The 21184-nt window shown below is 43.8% G+C and overlaps 1 protein-coding gene across 3 annotated transcripts in view; it reads left to right on the forward strand.

Annotated features, from left to right (window-relative positions):
• Positions 1-12298, forward strand: part of DUS1L (dihydrouridine synthase 1 like) — a 28878-nt gene extending 16580 nt beyond the window's left edge. For 2 of the 3 annotated variants that reach the window (XM_024203172.1, XM_024203171.2), the window contains exons 12-14: positions 609-646; positions 11040-11115; positions 11665-12298. In XM_024203172.1, coding sequence (XP_024058940.1) covers positions 609-646; positions 11040-11115; positions 11665-11810 — 260 coding nt within the window. In that variant the 3' untranslated portion in view covers positions 11811-12298. The remainder of the gene's footprint in view (positions 1-608; positions 647-11039; positions 11116-11664) is intronic. The other variant, XM_029912217.1, reaches the window with a different exon arrangement.
• The last annotated feature ends 8886 nt before the right edge of the window (positions 12299-21184 follow it).

Raw genomic sequence — 21184 nt, forward strand, 5'->3', positions numbered from 1 at the left:
TCCTGATCGGCACAAGGAAGGGGGAAGGCTGCTAGCATTATCTTTTAGTATAAAGCCACCTCTACCTTCTCCTCTTTATTCCCATTATGCAATTGGGGAAAATTTCCTACAATTAGAGCAGAAAGGGGGCTTGGGAAACCTTGGGAACAGGAAACTCAGTCTAAGTGGAGTTGACCAGGAAGAGGGGAATTCATTGTGAAAGGGGCAGATTATCACCAGTTTCACAGTGAAATCAGGTCTTTCATCTCGGAGTGCTTTATAAACTCTGTTATAACAGCTGCATTCACTATTGTGTAATGTTGAAATGCAGTGCCTATTTTAAACAGCTCCCCTTTCTTCTCTCCCCAACTTGTTTTATAACTTTCTCAAACAAATTCATTGGGACTGATATTTCTATGTTTAGTCTCAGTTCAGAGAATTTTTTTTAAAACTTCAGCAAAATCTCTTAATCCCTTTTAATTTTTGTGTGTGTGTAAAATATTGCTCCAAAAAATTGCACCTTCTGGCTGCAAAGGTTGGTCACCCGGGAGCACTGAATTTGCTGTTCTCCTTTGGATGTCATTCACTGTCTGGGATACTCATCGACCAAATTTGTTTCTCTTTTCCAGCTAAATATGCAAAATGTGATCATTGTGGAAACCCAAAGGTAGGTCCGTCCCTTTTCAAGTGTCTAGTAATGGATGCTGTTTAAACTCTGATGAAATGCAAATAATATATCCTGCTTCTCAGGCAAAGGCCATTGTGCTAATTGGACAAGTGATTATATCAGATGCTGAGATTAAGCTATTACCTAGGGTAAAGATGACCTATAAATAGATTATTCTGGATACTTTTAATCTCTCTTCTTCCTCCAAAGAGCAGTTTTAGTTCAAACTAGAAGATCATAGTATACCAGGGTTGGAAGGGATCTCAGAAGGTCATCTAGTCCAACCCCCTGCTCAAAGGAGGACCAATCTCCAGACAGATTTTGGCCCAGATTCCTAAATGGCCTCCTCAAGAATTGAACTCACAACCCTGGGTTTAGGAGGCCAATGCTCAAACCACTGAGCTATCCCTCCCTTGGTGGTTTATTGTTCTCAGCACCTCTGGTCAGCAGTTTGAATTGCTAAATCATCGGAGAGATTGTTACATTATTAAATATCAGTCCCCCAAGCACACTTGGAAGCAAATCTCTGACCAAATGAACTTTTACTATTTGCAGCATGGGAACTCCTGTGTTTGCTAGGTAATAAAGTTCATACTGTGGTTATTTTTGTAGCTTTCTGTAAGGATTAAACATCTGAGTGATTCTCTTAATAGGTATACAAGACAGATATTTTGAACTTTCCAGTGACTGAGTAGGGAAGAGCAGTTGGTCTGCAGTAACAGCAGGAAATTAAAAGGAAAAAATACAAATGAAAGGCAAGGCACACATCAGACTGCATCAGATTTAAATGAGAATCAAACTCTATATCTGTGCCTGGTAGTGGCAGAGACAGAACTGGAGGATTTTGATCCATTCCCTTCATTAGAAGAGAAAATTAACCCTCTTCAGTGCTGAGGGTTCCACTAATAAAAAGGCATTTGTTTTGTGGGATATCAGATCAAATGCAAACTTCACTATGGGGAAGGCTTATTAATAGGGATGTCAAATGATTAAAAAAATTAATCGGGATTACTTGTGAGATTTAAAAAATTAATCGGGATTACTTGTGAGATTTAAAAAATTAATCGGGATTTTAATTGCACTGTTAAACAGTAGCAGAAAACCAATTTAAATTTGTTATAAATATTTTTGGATGATTTTCTACATTTTCAAATATATTCAATTATAACACAGAATACAAAGTGTACAGTGCTAACTTTATATTATTTTTTATTACAAATATTTGCAATCTACAGGTCGAAGCATGAAAGGGCATACAAATGTTTAGCATATCTGGCATGTAAATACCTTGCAACAGCGGCTACAACAGTGCCATGCGAACACCTGTTCTCACTTTCAGGTGACATTGTAAATAAGTAGCAGGCAGCATTATCTCCCGTAAATGTAAACAAACTTGTCTTAGTGATTGGCTGAACAAGAAGTAGGACTGAGTGGACTTGTCGGCGCTAAAGTTTTTACATTGTTTTATTTTTGAGTGCCGTTATTTATTTATTTATTTTACATAATTCTACATTTGTAAGTTGTGCTTTCATGATAAAAAGATTGCATTACAGTACTTATATCAGGTGAATTGAAAAATACTATTTCTTTTATCTTTTTTACAGTGCAGATATTTGTATATTATTTGATTAAAGTGAGCACTGTACACTTTGTATTCTGTGTTGTAATTGAAGTCAATATATTTGAAAATATAGGAAAAAATACAAAAATATTTATAATAAATTTAAATTGGTATTCTATTATTGTTTAACAGTGCGATTAAAACTGCGATTAATTTTTTAACTCATGATTAATCATTAATTTTTTTAATCGAGTTAATTTTCTTTTGCGTTAATTGCTTGCGCTAACTGCGATTAATTGACAGCCCTATTTATTAATGAAACCTATTCCATTCTGACAGGTTTCAGAGTAGCAGCCATGTTAGTCTGTATCTGCAAAAAGAACAGGAGTACTTGTGGCACCTTAGAGACTAACAAATTTATTTGAGCATAAACTTTCGTGGGCTACAGCCCACTTCATCAGATGCATAGAATGGAACATATAGTAAGGAGATATACAGAGAACATGAAAAGGTGGGAGTTGTGCTACCAACTCTAAGAGGATAATTAATTAAGACAAAAAGCTTTTGTAGTGATAATCAAGATAGCCCATTACAGACAGTTTGGCAAGAGGTGTGAAAATACTTAACATGGGGAAATAGATTAAATGTGTGTAATGGCTCAGCCATTCCAGAAAAGCGTCAAAAACAGACTCCAATGAGAAACTGCTGAACTTGAATTAATATGCAAATTAGACACCAAGTTAGGCTTGAATAGAGACAGGGAATGGCTGCATCAGCTGGCATGAGCCAGCCATGGGTGTTTAATTGCAGTGTCGACACATCCATAGTGTTAAGGAAAAGGTCTGCAGCAAACAGAAAGCTGGAGCGATGAGAAACTTTGATTTGTTTCCAGTAATGGGAAAATCCCACAGTTTGAGGCCATGGTAGGATACAGTCCAGGTGGGTGGGCACTATTCAGTCCTGAGTATGAGGAAAATGTTACCCTTGGGGGGATGGATAGCTCAGTGGTTTGAGCATTGGCCTGCTAAACCCAGGGTTGTGAGTTCAATCCTTGAGGGGGCCACTTAGGGATCTGGGGCAAAATCAGTACTTGGTCCTGCCTACTGAAGGCAGGGGGCTGGACTCAATGACCTTTCAAGGTCCCTTCCAGTTCTAGGAGATAGGACATCTCCATAAGATTTTTCTTGGTTGCACAATTAATTGGTTTATTTCTCTGCTCAGTACTGAGAGGGCATTGGAATTTCACTCTGTTTGTTCTTGTGAACTAGGTTCTGCTACAGGTGGGTGAGCTCTGTGCCCTTTGCCTTGACTGAGAGAGGCAAAGGTGACGGGGCATCTCGTCTCACATTATCGTTTATACTTGCGACTATTAGCATTATTACAGTGGTAGCAATGTGCGTATTGTGCTAGAGTTTCTAAACAGCCAGCAAAAGACAACTGGCCTCAAGAGCTTCTAGGCCAAATAGACAAGACTCCCAGAATGAAGAAGAAAGGCACTGTTTGTTTTCAGAATTTGGGGTATGATGTTTTCTCAAGTAGAACATAAGAACAGCCATACTGGGTCAGACCAAAGGTCCATCTAGCCCAGGATCCTGTCTTCTGTTAGTGGCCAATGCCAGATGCCCCAGAGGGAAAGAACAAGTAATCATCCAGTGATCCATTCCCTGTTGCCCATTCCCAGCTTCTGGCAAACAGAAGCTAGGGACATCATCCCTGCCCATCCTGGTTAATAGCCATTGATGGACCTATCCTCCATGAACTTATCTAGTTCTTTTTTGAACCTTGTTATAGTCTTGGCCTTCACAGCATCCTCTGGCAAAGAGTTCCACAGGTTGACTGTGCGTTGTGTGAAGAAATACTTCCTTTTGTTTGTTTTAAAGGTGCCGCCTATTAATTTCATTTGGTGACCCCTAGGTCTTGTGTTATGAGAAGGAGTAAATAACACTTCTTTACTTTCTCCACACCAGTCATGATTTTATAGATCTCAGTCATCTCTTTTCCAAGCTGAAAAGTTCCAGTCTTATTAATCTCTCCTCATACGGAAGCTGTTCCATACCCCTAATAATTTTTGTTGCCCTTTTCTGAACCTTTTCCAATTCCAATATATATTTTTTTGAGATGGGGCGACCACATCTGCATGCAGTATTCAAGATGTGGGCATACCATGGATTTATATACAGGCAGTATGATATTCTGTCTCATCTATCCCTTTCTTAATGATTCCCAACATTCTGTTCACTTTTTTGACCTCCGCTGCTCATTGAGTGGAGGTTTTCAGAGAACTATCCACAATACTCCAAGATCTTTCTTGAGTAGTAACAGCTAATTTAGACCCCCATCATTTTATATGTATAGTTAGGATTATGTTTTCCAATGTGCATTACTTTGCATTTATCAACATTGAATTTCATCTGCCATTTTTGTTGCCCAGTCACCCAGTTTTATGAGATCCCTTTGTAGCTCTTTGCAGTCTGCTTTGGACTTCACTATCTTGAGTAGTTTTGTATCATCTGCAAATTTTGCCACCTCACAGTTTACCCCTTTTTCCAGATCATTTATGAATATGGACTGCTCCCAGTACAGACAGCTGGGGGCCACCACTATTTACCTCTCTCCATTCTGAAAACTGACCTTTTATTCCTACCCTTTGTTTCCTATCTTTTTAACCAGTTACCAATCCATGAGAGGACTTTCCCAATTATCCCATGGCAGCTTACTTTGCTTAAGAGCCTTTGGATAGGGACCTTGTCAAAGGCTTTCTGAAAATCTAAGTACACTATATCCACGGGATTCCCCCTTGTCCACATTACTCCTGGGGGAATTCTGCACCACTGCGCATTAGCAGAATTTATGTCCCTCGCAGATTTCTTTGCTTCCCCACAGAATAATGACTTTCTGATGGGGAAGCAAAGGGAAACCTCAGGAGTGGTAATGCAACCCTCCCTAGCAGTATGTTCCGGGGACCCAGGGCAGCTGGCAGAGAGGTAAATCACTGTGGGGCAGGAGGCTGGACTGGGGAAGACCCAGCTGGTGACTCCTACCTTGTGTCGGGCTCAGCTGCTCGTCCCGACTGGGCTGGGGACGACGGGACTTCCTCTTCCCTTGCATGGCATCCGGGGCCGGGTCAGGCCTATCCCCAGATTTCTCCCTCAGCTGAAGGAAGCTCTGCAAACTCCTTCTCCCCCTCCCTCCTGCCCCTCCCCGCTTCCTGCACCCATCACTCCTCAGCTGTAGGGGAAGGTATCCCTGTTCAGGGAGCTGCTCCCTCATCCACTCAATCCCTGTGCATCCAGAACCCCTCATACCCAGAGCCTCCTGCTGAGTCTCACCCCCCCTGCACTCAGACCCCCCTCCCACTGAGCCCCACTCCCCCTGCACCTGGATCACCCCGACTAGCCACATGGATCAGCACACCCCCCCAAGCCCAACCAGCTGCATCTGGACCCCCCCACACCCATACACCCTGCTGCGCTCTATCTCCCCCCTGCACCGCCTCCTAGCCCCAAGCACCTTCACTTGGACACCGCTGCAGAGTCCCATTACAATTGCACCCAGAACCCCCCAACAAGCCCCTGTGCATCCAGATCCCCCCCACCCCGCACCTGGTTCCCCCACTGAGCCACCTGCACTCAGATTGCCCCACACAGAACCCTCTCAACCCACACTTGGATCCTGCCTTGCTGAGCCTGCCTGCTCACACCTGGTGCACAGAGGGGCAGGGCCTTGGGGTGTTTTGGAGCAGGTCTGGTCCTTGTAGTATGTCAGGATTGAGTGCAGCCTCACCGCTGACTCTGTGTGCTGGTGGGAGCTGCACAGTGATCTCCCACCTCTGTGCAGCCAGTGGCCTGTGCTCCCCAATGCCATGCTGGAGCCTCCACATTTATTTGACAAATAAAATTTGCAGAATTTTGCAGACTTTCAAACCATTGGGTGCAGAATTTTTAATTTTTTTTGGCGCAGAATGCCCTCAGGAGTACCAGATGCTTGTTCCCCCCTGCTCCCCCAAAGAATTCTAGTATATTGGTGAGGCATGATTTCCCTTTCAAATACCATGTTGATTCAGCCCCAACAAATTATGTACATCTATGTGTTTGACACTTTTGTTCTTTGCCATAGTTTCAACGAGGTTGTCTGGTACTGAAGTCAGGTTTACTGGCCTATAATTGCCCGGATCACCTCTGGAGCCCTTTTTAAAAATTGGTGGCACATTAGCTATCCTCCAATCATTTGGTACAGAAGGTGATTTAAATGATAGGTTACATACCACAGTTAGTAGTTCTGCAATATCACATTTGAGTTCCTTCAGAACTCTTGGATGAATAACATCTGGTTCTGGTGATTTATTACTATTTATCAATTTGTTCCAAAACTTCATCTAATGACACCTGAATCTGGAACAGTTCCTCAGATTTGTCGCCTAAACAGAATGGGTCAGGTGTGGGAATCTCCCTCACATCCTCAGCCATGAAGACCGATGCAAAGAATTCATTGTTTCGCCGCAATGGCCTTATGGTCCTTGAATGTTCCTTTATCATCTCGATTGTCCACTGGCCCCACGGGTTGTTTAGCAGACTTCTTGCTTCTGATGTACTTAAAAAATTTTTGCTATAACTTTTTGAGATGCAATTATGATGCTTTCCACTCACAGTTGGGTTTGCCCTTAGCCCATTTGACTGAGAATGCTAAAGCCTCTAGTAGTCTGACTTGGATTTGGTCAGTGGAGTGCGTCACTACGCAGTATTATTTTGGCTGTGTATCTAGCTGGATTTTTTATTGTTTGGGGCCCAGGAGGACTACAATCATGATTGGGGCCTCATTGTGCTGGGCTATATACAGCCATGAATAAAAAGATTTGCACCAAAGATTTTAGACTCTAGGTTAGGGCAAGACACAGTAGGTCGATGAGACGCACAAATGGGAGGGAAGCAGTAACTAGATACCAATAAGGCAAGCAAGTTATTGATCCATAAGCATGTTTTATCAGGTTTCCTAGCCAGGTAACTGGAGCTTTAGGGAAGCGCTTAAGTGGGGAGACTAAGCTGGGGGCACTGTAAAGAGGCAGTTGTTAATCAGAAAAAAATCTCTCTCGAGCACATAAAAGCTGTAATAAAAGCATTTCCTCATTGCTGAATAGAACAGAAAGCCTCACTGGTCTCTTGAGTGGAGGGGAGTGTCAGCTCCACTATAGTTAAGCTGTGGGCACCCTTTCTGTTTAAAAGTCAACTCTTCTGAGTGCTCTAAAATTGGCTTGCTTACTTAGCTCGGAGTGCAATTTGGGGTGCCTCATGAGTTTGTGGGCTAGGATTAGCTTTCAACTACCTGAAAGGGAGTTCCAAAGAAGATGAATCTAGACTGTTCTCAGTGGTACCAGATGACAGAACAAGGCGTAATGGTCTCAAGTTGCAGTGGGGAAGGTTTAGATTGGCTATTAGGAAAAACTTTTTCACTAGGAGGGTGGTGAAGCACTGGAATGGGTTATCTAGGGACGTGGTGGAATCTCCTTCCTTAGAGGTTTTTAAGATCAGGCTTGACAAAGCCCTGGCTGGTCCTGCTTTGTGCAAGGGGTTGGACTAGATGACCTCCTGAGGTCCCATCCAACCCTGAGATTCTAGGATTAGTGATCCAAATTTGGGGGTCATTTGAGCAAGCGTTTCCGGAAATACTTTTTTTTTCCTTTGTATTGCCCGAGAGAGCTGTAGTTCATAAGGTTGACATTCTATCAATGTGTCTTCCTGCAGACTGTTGAAGGGGGAGGGAAGGATGTGGGGGAGAGTTGTCAAACCATGGCTCTGAGTTTTTCCCCACATGGTCTCAAGTGCTCGCAGTTACCCTAGCTACTGCATAGGCCCCCACAGCCCCTTCGGGGACACAATATTGAAAATGTTATTCAACGAAGTGTTGAGTCTAGTGCTAATGTGCCCAAGGGATTACATTGTGCAAGTGTAGAAAGGGTGGTGAGCCAGCCCGTTGTCACTGGACGGAGGTGGCTCCAGGGGCCATGCTGTGGTTGTTGAACCTGAGCTAGAACCAGCCAATATAAATTCATCAGCCACCCTTGGCAGCAATCGGAAAAAAATGAAACAAACCTGTTGCTACACCTTGCCTCTGCCAAAGGGGAGTTTTATTTATAATTTGAGCACAGCAGACCATTTTGACGGTACACACACTAGTTTAAAAAAGAAAAGAAATTACATAGCCAAATGTTTGCTGGGAGGGGAGAGGGCTAAATGGGGCACAGTGGTTAGGGAGGGGAGGTACTGAGGATTCAGGTCAGAGGGAGGACCCCAGGGAACAGTGATGCTCCACATGCCTCCTGTGTCTGTGTGCCAGGCTCTGGGGGTCCCTGCCATGCTGATGGTGTTAGACAGTCTGAACCCCTTGCTCTGAGGGGAGCCAGACGCTGGGGAGGGAAGCTAATCCCCTCTCCTTACTGCATCTCATGGGAACTGGCCCTTGGGGATGGGGAGGAGCAGGGTGGGTCTGAAGCCCTTTCCCTGCCTCTTCTCATGTAAGCAAGTAGGGGGCCCTGTCCCTCTGAAGGGGCCTTTGGCTCATCATGTGAATCAGCATTTGTGGAAGCCCTGACCCATTATGGGGGGAGTTGAGAACAAGCGTACACCAAGCATTAGGGCTGAGAGTGAGGTGAGAATGGGCATGCTGCATGTATAGCACATGCTGTCAAGCAATGGTAGAGGGGAGGCTGGATGAGCACACCAGTGGAGTTAAATGGAGCAGTTCCGACCTATCAAGAGCTATTGTTTCACACTGTTTACACCTCCAGGGAGTATTCTCATTCAACTGAGACGATCTCAGCCTTATGCGCTGAAGCTGGATTTGTCATTGCAGCATAGGTGATCTGGGTTCTGTTTTTGGCTCTGTCAGTGGCCCACTAGAAAAATCATGACACCTCTGCCTCAGTTTCCCCATCTGTAAAATGGGGCTAAAGGTACTGACCTACCTGTCACCCGTATCTGAGATGAGGTAATGGGAAATGCATGAGGGATGAGTACCTAACCATAGGAGGATTTATAGGAGAAAACTACAACTGCTGGAGTGAGCATTCCTCCAAAAAACAATGTTAATAAAATTACAAAATTCATGGACAAAAACCCTTTCATTAGTGATGTTCCAGTGGTACAGGGTTGTTGCATGCTTGTCCAGGCTAGCACGGTCAGTGATGCTCAAATGTCTGAAAAACCAGGAACTGAAGTGATAAGGCACACACTCCTGCACACTTTTTTATATGACTCATATTTGCAGAATTCTCAGGGACTATAGAATCTGTCCTACAGTTGCATAATGTCATATTGTTGCTAAGGCAAAACTCATGTTTAGGCAAACTCTGTGGCACAGGGAGCTACGTATGCCTGTCCTACACAAATACTGACCCTAAGCCCCAGAAACAGTCAAAAGTGCAAATTGTACACCACCATCATCCCCTTTTTACAAACCATTCACTCTCAGCCACAGGATCCCAGCGAATGCTATACTTTCATTTAATCATTAACACCCCCTCCCCTCCCCCCAAATCACTCTCATACCACACCTCACTGCTGACAAGCCTCCTGGCAAAAAAGAACCCATGCACTGTGCCTGACAACTTGCAGAACTCAGCACTGAAATGAGGCACTCGAGCCCCTCAAGGTACACATGCACCTCTTTTCTTTGATCTCACACAGCAGTGGGCAGGGATAATTCGGACCAAACAAGGAGGGATTTCCTCCTGTCACAGTTGCAGCTCTGCCCTGCTCGTCAAACTAATCCCCAGATATTCTCATCTCTCACCTGCAGCTCTGCCAAGCCTGCTGCAAGTAATCCTGTCATTATTCACTCAAGTACACCAGTGACTGCATTTCAGCATGCATGCAGCTAATTCCCAGTGGCAATTTCCGGGGGGGAGGGGAGTAGAGTTAAGGTAGTATTGGCCTATACCTTATTGCTTCATGTCCTCATTTTCAGAAATTTGACTTGCCGGAACGGCATGAGACACAACAGCACAACCCTAACTGCATTAGGTTTATTGACAAAACAATAAACTTAAGACTAAAGAGCACCTTTGTCAGTTTTTTCTGCTGTAGCACTATCTAGAAATGTTTGCACTCAAATCATGTTGCACAAACTTCCCCCAACAATGAAAGCCAGAAAAGAGCTTTACAGATATTAAATCGGGCAGATGTTTTCCCCCTTCCTGTGCACACTCAGTCTGCTATTCCTGAGCTGCAAAATATCCACGACTCATCGTCGCTCACCTTCAGAGAATGGGTTATGCCTTATGTTATTACTCTCCATGATTTGGGCAATTTTAGGAATTAAAAAAAGAGGAAATGATTTCCTTGGAATGATGAGTATTTATTTTGCGTGGAGCGGCAGCCAAAGACAAGAAATAAGAGGCCGTGGCACTTTTTTCACATCAAGCTTCTGAAGAGAAACAGGACAAACTCCAGTTATAACAGCATAAAAACGCTTTCTGAAAGGGTTTCAAAGTATCTTAATTTCCTACAAGTATTTGATGTTAATCAAGAGGATTTCCTGGTTGGCAGGAGAAATTCCTGGGAGGTGGAATATTGTCCTTCTGGGATGGTAATTATCACCTAGAAGCACAGAGCATTTACCCAGCAGGCAGGTCTTCATTTTTGCATTTCCCCCCACCCCGGTCTCCGTATCGTTTATCAAGCGCCTGAAGACTGACTGTCCCCATCACTGTTTGCAGGAACCCAGACCATGACAGCTGTCTTTAGAAGCCCTGCGTGCATCCTTGCAGTTGTGCTTCCCATAAGCAGTTCAGTGAAGATTTTTTTTTCACTGACTTAACTGGTGTATATCTGTTTCCAGGGTAACAAATGTGTGTTTAATCTGTGCCGAGGATGCTGTAAGAAAAGAGCATTTAAAGAGACTGCAGACTGTCCAGGCAAGTATAGCCCCACCACTCCATCCTGTTCTTTGGCACCACTGGGCCTGTATAAAAACAAACTGTCCAAGGCAAAATGAGTGATTAATACATATGGAAGTGGTATGACATTTTAATGTCCTTTGTTAATATGCATAAGTGCAGTAGTTTTAGAAATATTAGTTTAAAATCCTGAGTGTCCTAGCTTTCATGGAAATGTTTTACTTAACATTGGCCACTGTAGTAGAGCACTAACATAACACCAGCATCTGCTCTTATGGAGATATACCTATCTCATAGAACTGGAAGGGACCCTGAAAGGTCATCGAGTCCAGCCCCCTGCCTTCACTAGCAGGACCAAGTACTGATTGTGCCCCAGATCCCTAAGTGGCCCCCTCAAGGATTGAACTCACAACCCTGGGTTTAGCAGGCCAATGCATGCAGCATCTCCAAGCTAAAAGCACAATAAATTTTCCACAGCTGCATATAGTTACCCCAGGGCAGTGGCTGCTCTGTTCCCCACTGATCAGGCACTTCAGGGTCAATTTATTATTTATCTTTCTTTGTCAGGTCATGGATTACTTTTTAAAACCAAATATGAAAAGTCCCTTCTGTGGAAAAGTGGCCAACCAGAGATGCAGAAGATTGAAAGGACACAGAAAGGGGATGTGGAGGAAACTGCTGGACTGAAAGAGGGTATTGACACTGTACTGTGAGCCTTCAAACTAGATTCTACTGGATCTGCTTCCCTGTCTCTGTTTCCCTAGGCCAAAGAATGTGCCATTCCAGAGCACCATCAGCAGCCTGGAGTAGTTCCACAGGTTTGTTCTAAGGTCTGGACAAGTTTTATTTAAGGAAAAGCTGCTTACTCAGGGAAATATCCTGCCTTTGAATAGAAGGATGCAACTAAAGTTCTCAGTGTCTTTTAAAGACTTTAAAGGACTCAGCCAGAAGCACTGGCCTGAAAATGCTGCACTGGGGTGGGGGGAGATGATGTACTAAGGTCATGAACTGCCTGTTGTACATTAACCCTTCATGTGCTGTTTTAAAAGCGGGGAATAAATCTTTGATATTAGAACATCCTGCTGGAGTGTTAAACTAATATTTCTTCAGGAATATAGTATGTTCAGCATCTGGGTGAAAGTCACTTAAATGACATTTTTAGGTCAGGAAGGAAGCTAAGTGTTTAAGGACAGTAGCATTTAGTGACTAACTCTCCGTAGTGTTACTCTAATGAATAGGAGGTCCTAGTGTGCTAGGCTCTGTACATATATATATAGTCAAAGAAATGAGTCTCGGAGATGAAAACAAAGGGTGGTCAAAAGGAAATAAAATCCAGATTTTATAAGTGGAGAGCAGATACACTTAGAGGTTAAGAGACTGGTCCAAGGTCACACAACTATCTGGCAGAGCCAGGAATTCATAGTCATAGAAATGTAGGGCTGGAAGGGACCTCAAGTGGTCATCAAGGCCAGCTGCCGAGGCCGGACCAAGTAAATCTAGACCATCCCTGGGAGGTGTTTTTTCAACCTGTTCTTAAAAACCTCCATTGACAGGAACTCCACAACCTTCCTTGGGAGCCTATTCCAGAGCTTATCTATCCTTATAGTTAGAAAGTTCTTCCTGACATCTAACCTAAATCTCCCTTGCTGCGTATTAAGGCCATTACTTCTTACCCTACCTTCAAGGGAGATGGAGAACAATTGATCACAGTTGTCTTTATAATAGCTATTAACATATCTGGAGAGGTATCAGGTCCTCTCCCAGTCTTCTTATTACAATACTAAACAGGTCCTTTTTTTTTTTTTTTTTTTTTAAAACCCTTTCCTCATAGGTTGGATTTTCTGAACTTTTTATCATTTTTGTTGCTTGTCTGTGGACTCTCTCCAATTAGTCCACATCTTTCCTAAACTGTAGCATCCAAACTTGGACACTGTAGTCCAGCTGAGGTCTCGCCAGGGCCAAGTAGCACAGGACAATTACCTCCAGTGTCTTACATATGACACTCCTGCTAATACACCCCAGAATATTAGCCTCTCTTGCAACTGCATCACATTGGTGACTCATTCAATTTGTGAGCCACTATAACCCCCAGATTCTTTTCAGCAATATTTCCACCTAACCAGTTATTCCCCATGTTGTAGCTGTGCATTGGATTGTTTCTTCCTAAGTGTAGTACTTTGCACTTGTCTTTATTGAGTTTCCTCTTTCATGGTGACTTGCCTGCCTGGTGCGAAGGTTGCGAATCTCTTGAGGCATCTAGACAGACTTATGTGTAGTGCTGGGGAGGAGCCGGTGGTCGTGGTACATGTAGGTACCAATGACATAGGGAAGGGTAGGAGAGATGTCCTGGAGGCCAAATTTAGGCTGCTAGGGAAGAGACTGAAATCCAGGACCTCTATGGTGGCATTCTCAGAAATGCTCCCAGTTCCACGCACAGGGCCAGGTAGGCAGGCAGAGCTTCAGAGTCTCAATGCGTGGCTGAGACAATGGTGTAGAGAGGAGGGCTTTACATTCATTAGGAACTGGGGAAACTTTTGGGATGGGGGGGAGCCTATACAGGAGAGATGAGCTCCACCTAAACCAAAGTGGAACCAGACTGCTGGCACTAAACATTAAAAAGGTTGTAGAGCAGTTTTTAAACTAGGAGATGGGGGAAAGCCAACTGCTGCAAAGGAGCATGTGGATCGGACAGAGACTTCTCTTAGGGGAGAGTCTAATGATAGAGAATCTCCAGGTTATAGTCAGGAGCAGAGGATGGAGGAGGATAATGTAAGGGCCAGATCAGATGATAAACATTCACATAAAAAAGAATCTAACACATCAGAAAAGGGCAGACAAATAAACAGTGACAAGTTTTTAAAGTGCTTGTACACAAATGCTAGAAGTCTAAATAATAAGATGCGTGAACTAGAGTGCCTCGTGATAAAGGAGGATATTGATATAATAGGCATCACAGAAACCTGGTGGACTGAGAGCAATCAATGCAACACAATCATTCCGGGGTACAAAATATATCGGAAGGACAGAACAGGTCGTGCAGGGGGCGGGAAGTGGCACTATATGTTAAAGAAAATGTAGAATCAAATGAAGTAAAAATCTTAAGTGACTCCACATGTTCCATAGAATCTCTATGGATAGAAATTTCATGCTCTAATAAGAATATAACATTAGGGATCTATTATAGACCACCTGACCAGGACAGTGATAGTGATGATGAAATGCTAAGGGAAATTAGAGAGGCTATCAAAATTAAGAACCCAATAATAATGGCGGATTTCAATTATCCTCATATTGACTGGGAACATTTCACTTCAGGATGAAATGCAGAGATAAAATTTCTCGATACTTTAAATGACTGCTTCATGGAGCAGCTGGTACGGGAACCCACAAGGGGAGAGGCAACTCTAGATTTAGTCCTGAGTGGAGCGCAGGAGCTGGTCCAAGAGGTAACTAGAACAGGACCGCTTGGAAATAGTGACCATAATACAATAGCATTCAACATCCCTGTGGTGGGAAGAACATCTCAACAGCCCAACACTGTGGCCTTTAATTTTAAAAGGGGGAACTATGCAAAAATGAGGGGGTTAGTTAAACAGAAGTTAAAAGGTACAGTGACTGAAGTGAAATCCCTGCAAGCTGCATGGGCGCTTTTTAAAGACACCATAATAGAGGCCCAACTTCACTGTATACCCCAAATTAAGAAACACAGTAAAAACTAAAAAAGAGCCACCGTGGCTTAACAACCATGTAAAAGAAGCAGTGAGAGATAAAAAGACTTCCTTTAAAAAGTGGAAGTCAAATCCTAGTGAGGCAAATAGAAAGGAGCATAAATGCTGCCAAATTAAGTGCAAGAATGTAATAAGAAAAGCCAAAGAGGAGTTTGAAGAACGGCTAGCCAAAAACTCCAAAGGTAATAACAAAATGTTTTTTAAGTATATCAGAAGCAGGAAGCCTGCTAAACAACCAGTGGGGCCCCTTGATGATCGAGATACAAAAGGAGCGCTTAAAGACGATAAAGTCATTGCGGAGAAACTAAATGGATTCTTTGCTTCAGTCTTCACGGCTGAGGATGTTAGGGAGATTCCCAAACCTGAGCCGGCTTTTGTAGGTGACAAATCTGAGGAACTGTCACAGATTGAAGTGTCACTAGAGGAGGTTTTGGAATTAATTGATAAACTTAACATTAACAAGTCACCGGGACCAGATGGCATTCACCCAAGAGTTCTGAAAGAACTCAAATGTGAAGTTGCGGAACTATTAACTAAGGTTTGTAACCTGTCCTTTAAATCGGCTTCTGTACCCAATGACTGGAAGTTAGCTAATGTAACGCCAATATTTAAAAAGGGCTCTAGAGGTGATCCCGGCAATTACAGACCGGTAAGTCTAACGTCGGTACCAGGCAAATTAGTCGAAACAATAGTTAAGAATAAAATTGTCAGACACAGAAAAACAAACGGTTGAGCAATAGTCAACATGGTTTCTGTAAAGGGAAATCGTGTCTTACTAATCTATTAGAGTTCTTTGAAGGGGTCAACAAACGTGGACAAGGGGGATCCAGTGGACATAGTGTACTTAGATTTCCAGAAAGCCTTTCCTATTCAACTTATTTATAAATGATCTGGAGAAAGGGGTAAACAGTGAGGTGGCAAAGTTTGCAGATGATACTAAACTGCTCAAGATAGTTAAGACCAAAGCAGACTGTGATGAACTTCAAAAAGATCTCACAAAACTAAGTGATTGGGCAACAAAATGGCAAATGAAATTTAATGTGGATAAATGTAAAGTAATGCACATTGGAAAAAATAACCCCAACTATACATACAATATGATGGGGGCTAATTTAGCTACAACAAGTCAGGAAAAAGATCTTGGAGTCATCGTGGATAGTTCTCTGAAGATGTCCGCGCAGTGTGCAGAGGTGGTCAAAAAAGCAAACAGGATGTTAGGGATCATTAAAAAGGGGATAGAGAATAAGACTGAGAAGATATTATTGCCCTTATATAAATCGATGGTACACCCACATCTTGAATACGGCGTACAGCTGTGGTCTCATCTAAAAAAAGATATACTGGCACTAGAAAAGGTTCAGAAAAGGGCAACTAAAATTATTAGGGGTTTGGAACGGGTCCCATATGAGGAGAGATTAAAGAGGCTAGGACTCTTCAGCTTGGAAAAGAGGAGACTAAGGGGGGATATGATAGAGGTATATAAAATCATGAGTGATGTGGAGAAAGTGGATAAGGAAAAGTTATTTACTTATTCCCATAATACAAGAACTAGGGGTCACCAAATGAAATTAATGGGCAGCAGGTTTAAAACAAATACAAGGAAGTTCTTCTTCACGCAGCGCACAGTCAACTTGTGGAACTCCTTACCTGAGGAGGTTGTGAAGGCTAGGACTATAACAGCGTTTAAAAGAGAACTGGATAAATTCATGGTGGTTAAGTCCATTAATGGCTATTAGCCAGGATGGGTAAGGAATGGTGTCCCTAGCCTCTGTTTGTCAGAGGATGGAGATGGATGGCAGGAGAGAGATCACTTGATCATTGCCTGTTGGTCCACTCCCTCTGGGGCACCTGGCATTGGCCACTGTCGGTAGACAGGATACTGGGCTAGATGGACCTTTGGTCTGACCCGGTATGGCCGTTCTTATGTTCTTATGATTTCAGACCATTTCTCTAATTTGTTAAGGTTATTTTGAATTCTAAACCTGTCCTCCAAAGTACTTGAGCCCCCTCCCAGCTTGGTGTCATCTGCAATTTTATAAGCATACTCTCCATTATCCTAGTCATAATGAAAATATTGACTAGTACTGGACCGAGGACAGACCCCAGTGGGACCCCCATAGATACACCTACTCCTGAGGGAATTCTGCACCAAAAAAATAAAAATTATGCACACAATATTTTAAAATTCTGCAAGTTTTGTTTGTCAATAAATAATGTGGCTCCAGTATGGCAGTGGGGAGCACAGGCCAATGGCTGCACTGAGCTGGGACATCATCCTGAAGCCCCGACCTCCCCCACTACAGGGACTCGGCCGTGAGGCTGCACCCAACCCTGACAGTGCAAGGGCTGAGCTTGCCCCAGAAACACCACAGGGCCCTGCCCCTCTGCGCCAGGTGCGGGTGGGCAGGCTCAGCCCAGCAGGATCCAAGTGTGGGGTGAGAGGTTTCTGTGTGGGGCAGTCTGGGTGCAGGCGGCTCAGTGGGAGATCTGGATGCACAGGGGCTCATTTGGGGGTTCCGGGTGCAGGGGCAATGGGACTCTACAGAGGATCCAGGTGGAAGGGGGGCCTGGGTGTGGGGAGATGGGGCTCAAGGAGGAGGGGGGATGTGGGGTTCTGGGTGTCCAGGTGCAGCTGGTTATAGCTCAGTGGGGTGGGGAGCTTGTCAGGGGAGGGGGAGAAGGTCCAGGTGTAGGGAGGTTCAACAGGCCTGGTTAACGGGAGCCACAGCTGCTGCCAAGGGGATGCTGCAGGCTGGGCTCCCACTTCCCCCCACATTTCCCCTATCCCCTTTTCTTCCCCATCTCATCCCCCTCCCCCACTGCCCCATGCCTCATCCCCCACCCCTCACTCCCTGGGTGCTGGAACAATTTGTATTGGGGGTGGAGGGGAGCTGAGAGCCATTGAACCAAACTGTAAACCCTGCATGTAATGGAAACCAAGTCAAGCCGGGGGTGCAGAAGCACCCTCCACACTGCTCATTCCAGCACCTGTGCCTTACTCCCACATTCCCCTTTCCCCCACCCTGCCTTACCCAGCCCCACCACGGGCACTCACTGTTGCACAGAAAACAAGAGGGCTGAAGGGGAGCACAACTGGCACAAGGACCCAGGAGGTGGCGTTCAGCTGCAGTCCGAAGTCCAGAGGCAGCCACCTTTTGCTGGGTAGCTCTGTGCTTGCAGAAATGGGGCGGGGGGGGAGAGGAGAGGAGAGGTGGCATGTAACCCCATGTGCCCCCCCCCCCCATGCCTTGCCCGTTTGGGTGGGCAGTCCTCCCCCCAAAAAAACACAACAACCTGCACTCATGGTCATCCTCCTGCCCCCACTTGGCTACCCTTTGCTTCCCTGCCATTTTCCGCAGGGAAGCACAGAAATTCGGGGGGGGGGGGGGGGGGGCGTTTTCTGCAGCCGTCTTGCAGAATTGCCCCAGGAGTGAACCATTGATAACCACTCTCTGAATAATGTCTTGCAACCACTTGTGCACCCACCTTGTAGCAATTTCATCTAGACCACATTTCCCCAATCTCCTGAGTCCCAAGTCCAGGGGGTTAACTACAAGACGGACCATGCTGTTTTCCTAGTGGTGAATTCTGTGAAAGGACAGACAGCAGACTCTTTATTCTGCAACAGAAACAGTCTCTCCAGGTCTATCTGTATCTCAGGCAGTGCTGCATATGCCTAACCCTGGTGCTCTATATGCCTCTTGCAGTGTACGGATTCATTGCCCAGGGACAGGGACTTTCTATAAACAAGTCTTTCTGTATATTGCAGAGAACTTCAACAGTGTGAATCCAGACACATTACTCTGTTATGATAAAAGGCTAAAGAAATGGAGACCAAGCTGTCTGCCATTTTACTGGATAAAATCTCAGATCAGAAATTTGACTTAAACCTGAGGCTGCCCACTGACTGCAACACCTGGTAGCCTGAGGCGTATGTGAAATCTGCAGCAGTCCATCTCTCCTTACCCTCAGGTTGCAATGGAACTTCTGCACTGCTCACTGCCATCTCCTGCTGTAATGGGAGATTGAAACAGCATGTGCCATGGACCTCCCCGCAACCTGCACCCAGACTCCAAACAAGGCGGCTTCTAAAGCTTTATCCTGTGGGAATGTTAACTGTAAACAGGATCTCCTGAAGGGAAGAGAAAGACAGTGACTTATGGGGACTGACATACAGTCAAATGAAAGCTCTAGATTTTCTAGGTCTGGTAAAACCAGAGCACTGTGAATTAGGAGTTTGTACAGGGGCTTTGAGCCTCTACATAAAAGGAACATGCTAAAATTTAGCAACTAATGGTTTTAGCTCTCCGATGCAGCACCCCTTCTTGTGTTTTGGAGATAGGGAGTTTGGGGTTAAGTAGTTGTGTTATAGAGGAAGAGATTTATTTTAAAAGATTTAGGTAGCTACAAGTACATTACAGTAATCTCTCTTTACAGATTAGACTTGGAATAGCAAAACTTTTAGTGATTGTACTTTGTATCTGAAGAAATTACTTTCCTTAATGCCTAGTTTGTTCATATAAAGTTTGTTGACAGTGCAGTGACTTTGTGATGAGCCCTTATCCAATCCAGACAGACAAGCTGGTTCTTTGTTTTTTCTCCACTGGGTCTAGTGTGATGTGTGCGGCAACAGGAGAGAGAACCGATGGGCTGGGCCAAGCCGAGCATCCTTTAAAATGAAAAAGCCTTTTCACAGAATTCTAGTTTATTACTTACATGCAGCATTCTAGTTATGGATCAGTATAAATGCAAATCCTCAAAGCCTTGTTTAGGAGATTACTGTGGTAGTGGTGAAGTGGGGAGTGGGTTGCCGGCACAGGTAAGTATCAGGGTATTTTCAGTTAGGAGGAGGGAGCTTTTAAAATATTTTTGGATGGTGGGGGAAGCAGCCTAATGGGAAACAGCTAGAAATCAAATTGTTTCAATTTGGGATTTTTATCAACTCTCTCAAACCAAAATCCTATTACTTGCTAGATCCTGTGCTAAGGAGCTTTTCTGATGAAGGGATCTCTTTCCTCCCAGCCCAAAAAGATCTTGTCCAAAGCCATATCTTCCACTTTTAATCATTATCATTTGAGCACCATGATCACTAGTATGCCAGATGCAATGCCTGCCATCAATCCCCATCATAAGACATTTGTACAGCTCAGCACCAATGATGCCACCCCATTTACAATTGTATTTTGAGACTTGTCAGTTAGCCAGTTTTTAACGAATGTAATGTGTGCCATTGTCGATTTTGTATCCTTCTAGTTCTTAGTCAAAATGTCATGAAGTACCAAATCAAATGCCTTACAGAAGTCTAAGACTTGAAGTCAAAGACACTATTACCTTTATCAACCAAATCTGTAATCTCATCAAAAAATATCAGATTAGTGTGACAGGATTTGTGTGCCATAAATCTATGTTGATTGGCATTAATCAATCAAGAATTAAAGGAGGATAATATAATTAAGTCCCATACCAGCCACTCTCCAATATTTTGCCCGTGATTGATTTCATGACTTTTCTAAAGAGATCAGAAAAAACACCACTTTCAATTAGGAAGGACCTCTTGGAATATTACCTCCACTTTAACCATTAACCTAAAGAGGTAGAGACAAGGGAGAGAGGAAATGGAGGAAGACAGCCAAAAGAAGGAAAAAGGTGGAAGTAGGATAAGGATCCAAGATGAAAGACTTGAGTCTCGAAGGGGTGCACCGGACAGCAGAATTTGACGCTATTCAGTATTTTTTGGTACTAGGTCTCTTGCATTTTGGCTTAAGCTGGCCTCTAGGGTGGATCTCTTATTTGTCAACCTTTGCACTACATTTGTTTTGTACCCCAGTTAATGTACAGGTTATTAATTAGGCCAGGGAGGAGAGTTGCTGTTTGAGCATAAAGAACCTGGCTTGATGGCTGTGTCTAATTTAAGGATGAGAACAGTAGTTTTGTAGACTAATAGCCATCGTTAATCGGAGCATCCTTGCTAAAGACGTGGAACTTAAGAGTGGATGGACTAGAGCTGAATCTTCCACTACAAAATATCATGAATCCTGCTCCCTTTTTAAAGAAAAATAGCTTTTGCTGAATATGAGCTAGAGCCAGGGGTAGGCAACCTTTCAGAAGTGAGGTGCCGCGTCTTCATTTATTCACTCTAATTTAAGGTTTCGTGTGCCAGTAATACATTTTAACATTTTTAGAAGGTCTCTTTCTATAAGTCTATAATATATAACTAAACTAGTGTTGTATGTAAAGTAAATAAGGTTTTTAAAATGCTTAAAAAGCTTCATTTAAAATTAAATTAAAATGCAGAACCCCCCAGACCGGTGGCCAGGACCCGGGCAGTGTGAGTGCTACTGAAAATCAGCTCACGTGCT

This window comes from Terrapene carolina, unplaced genomic scaffold (genome assembly GCF_002925995.2).
Source record: "Terrapene carolina triunguis isolate 2854851 unplaced genomic scaffold, T_m_triunguis-2.0 Scaffold192, whole genome shotgun sequence".
NCBI lineage: Eukaryota > Metazoa > Chordata > Testudines > Emydidae > Terrapene > Terrapene triunguis.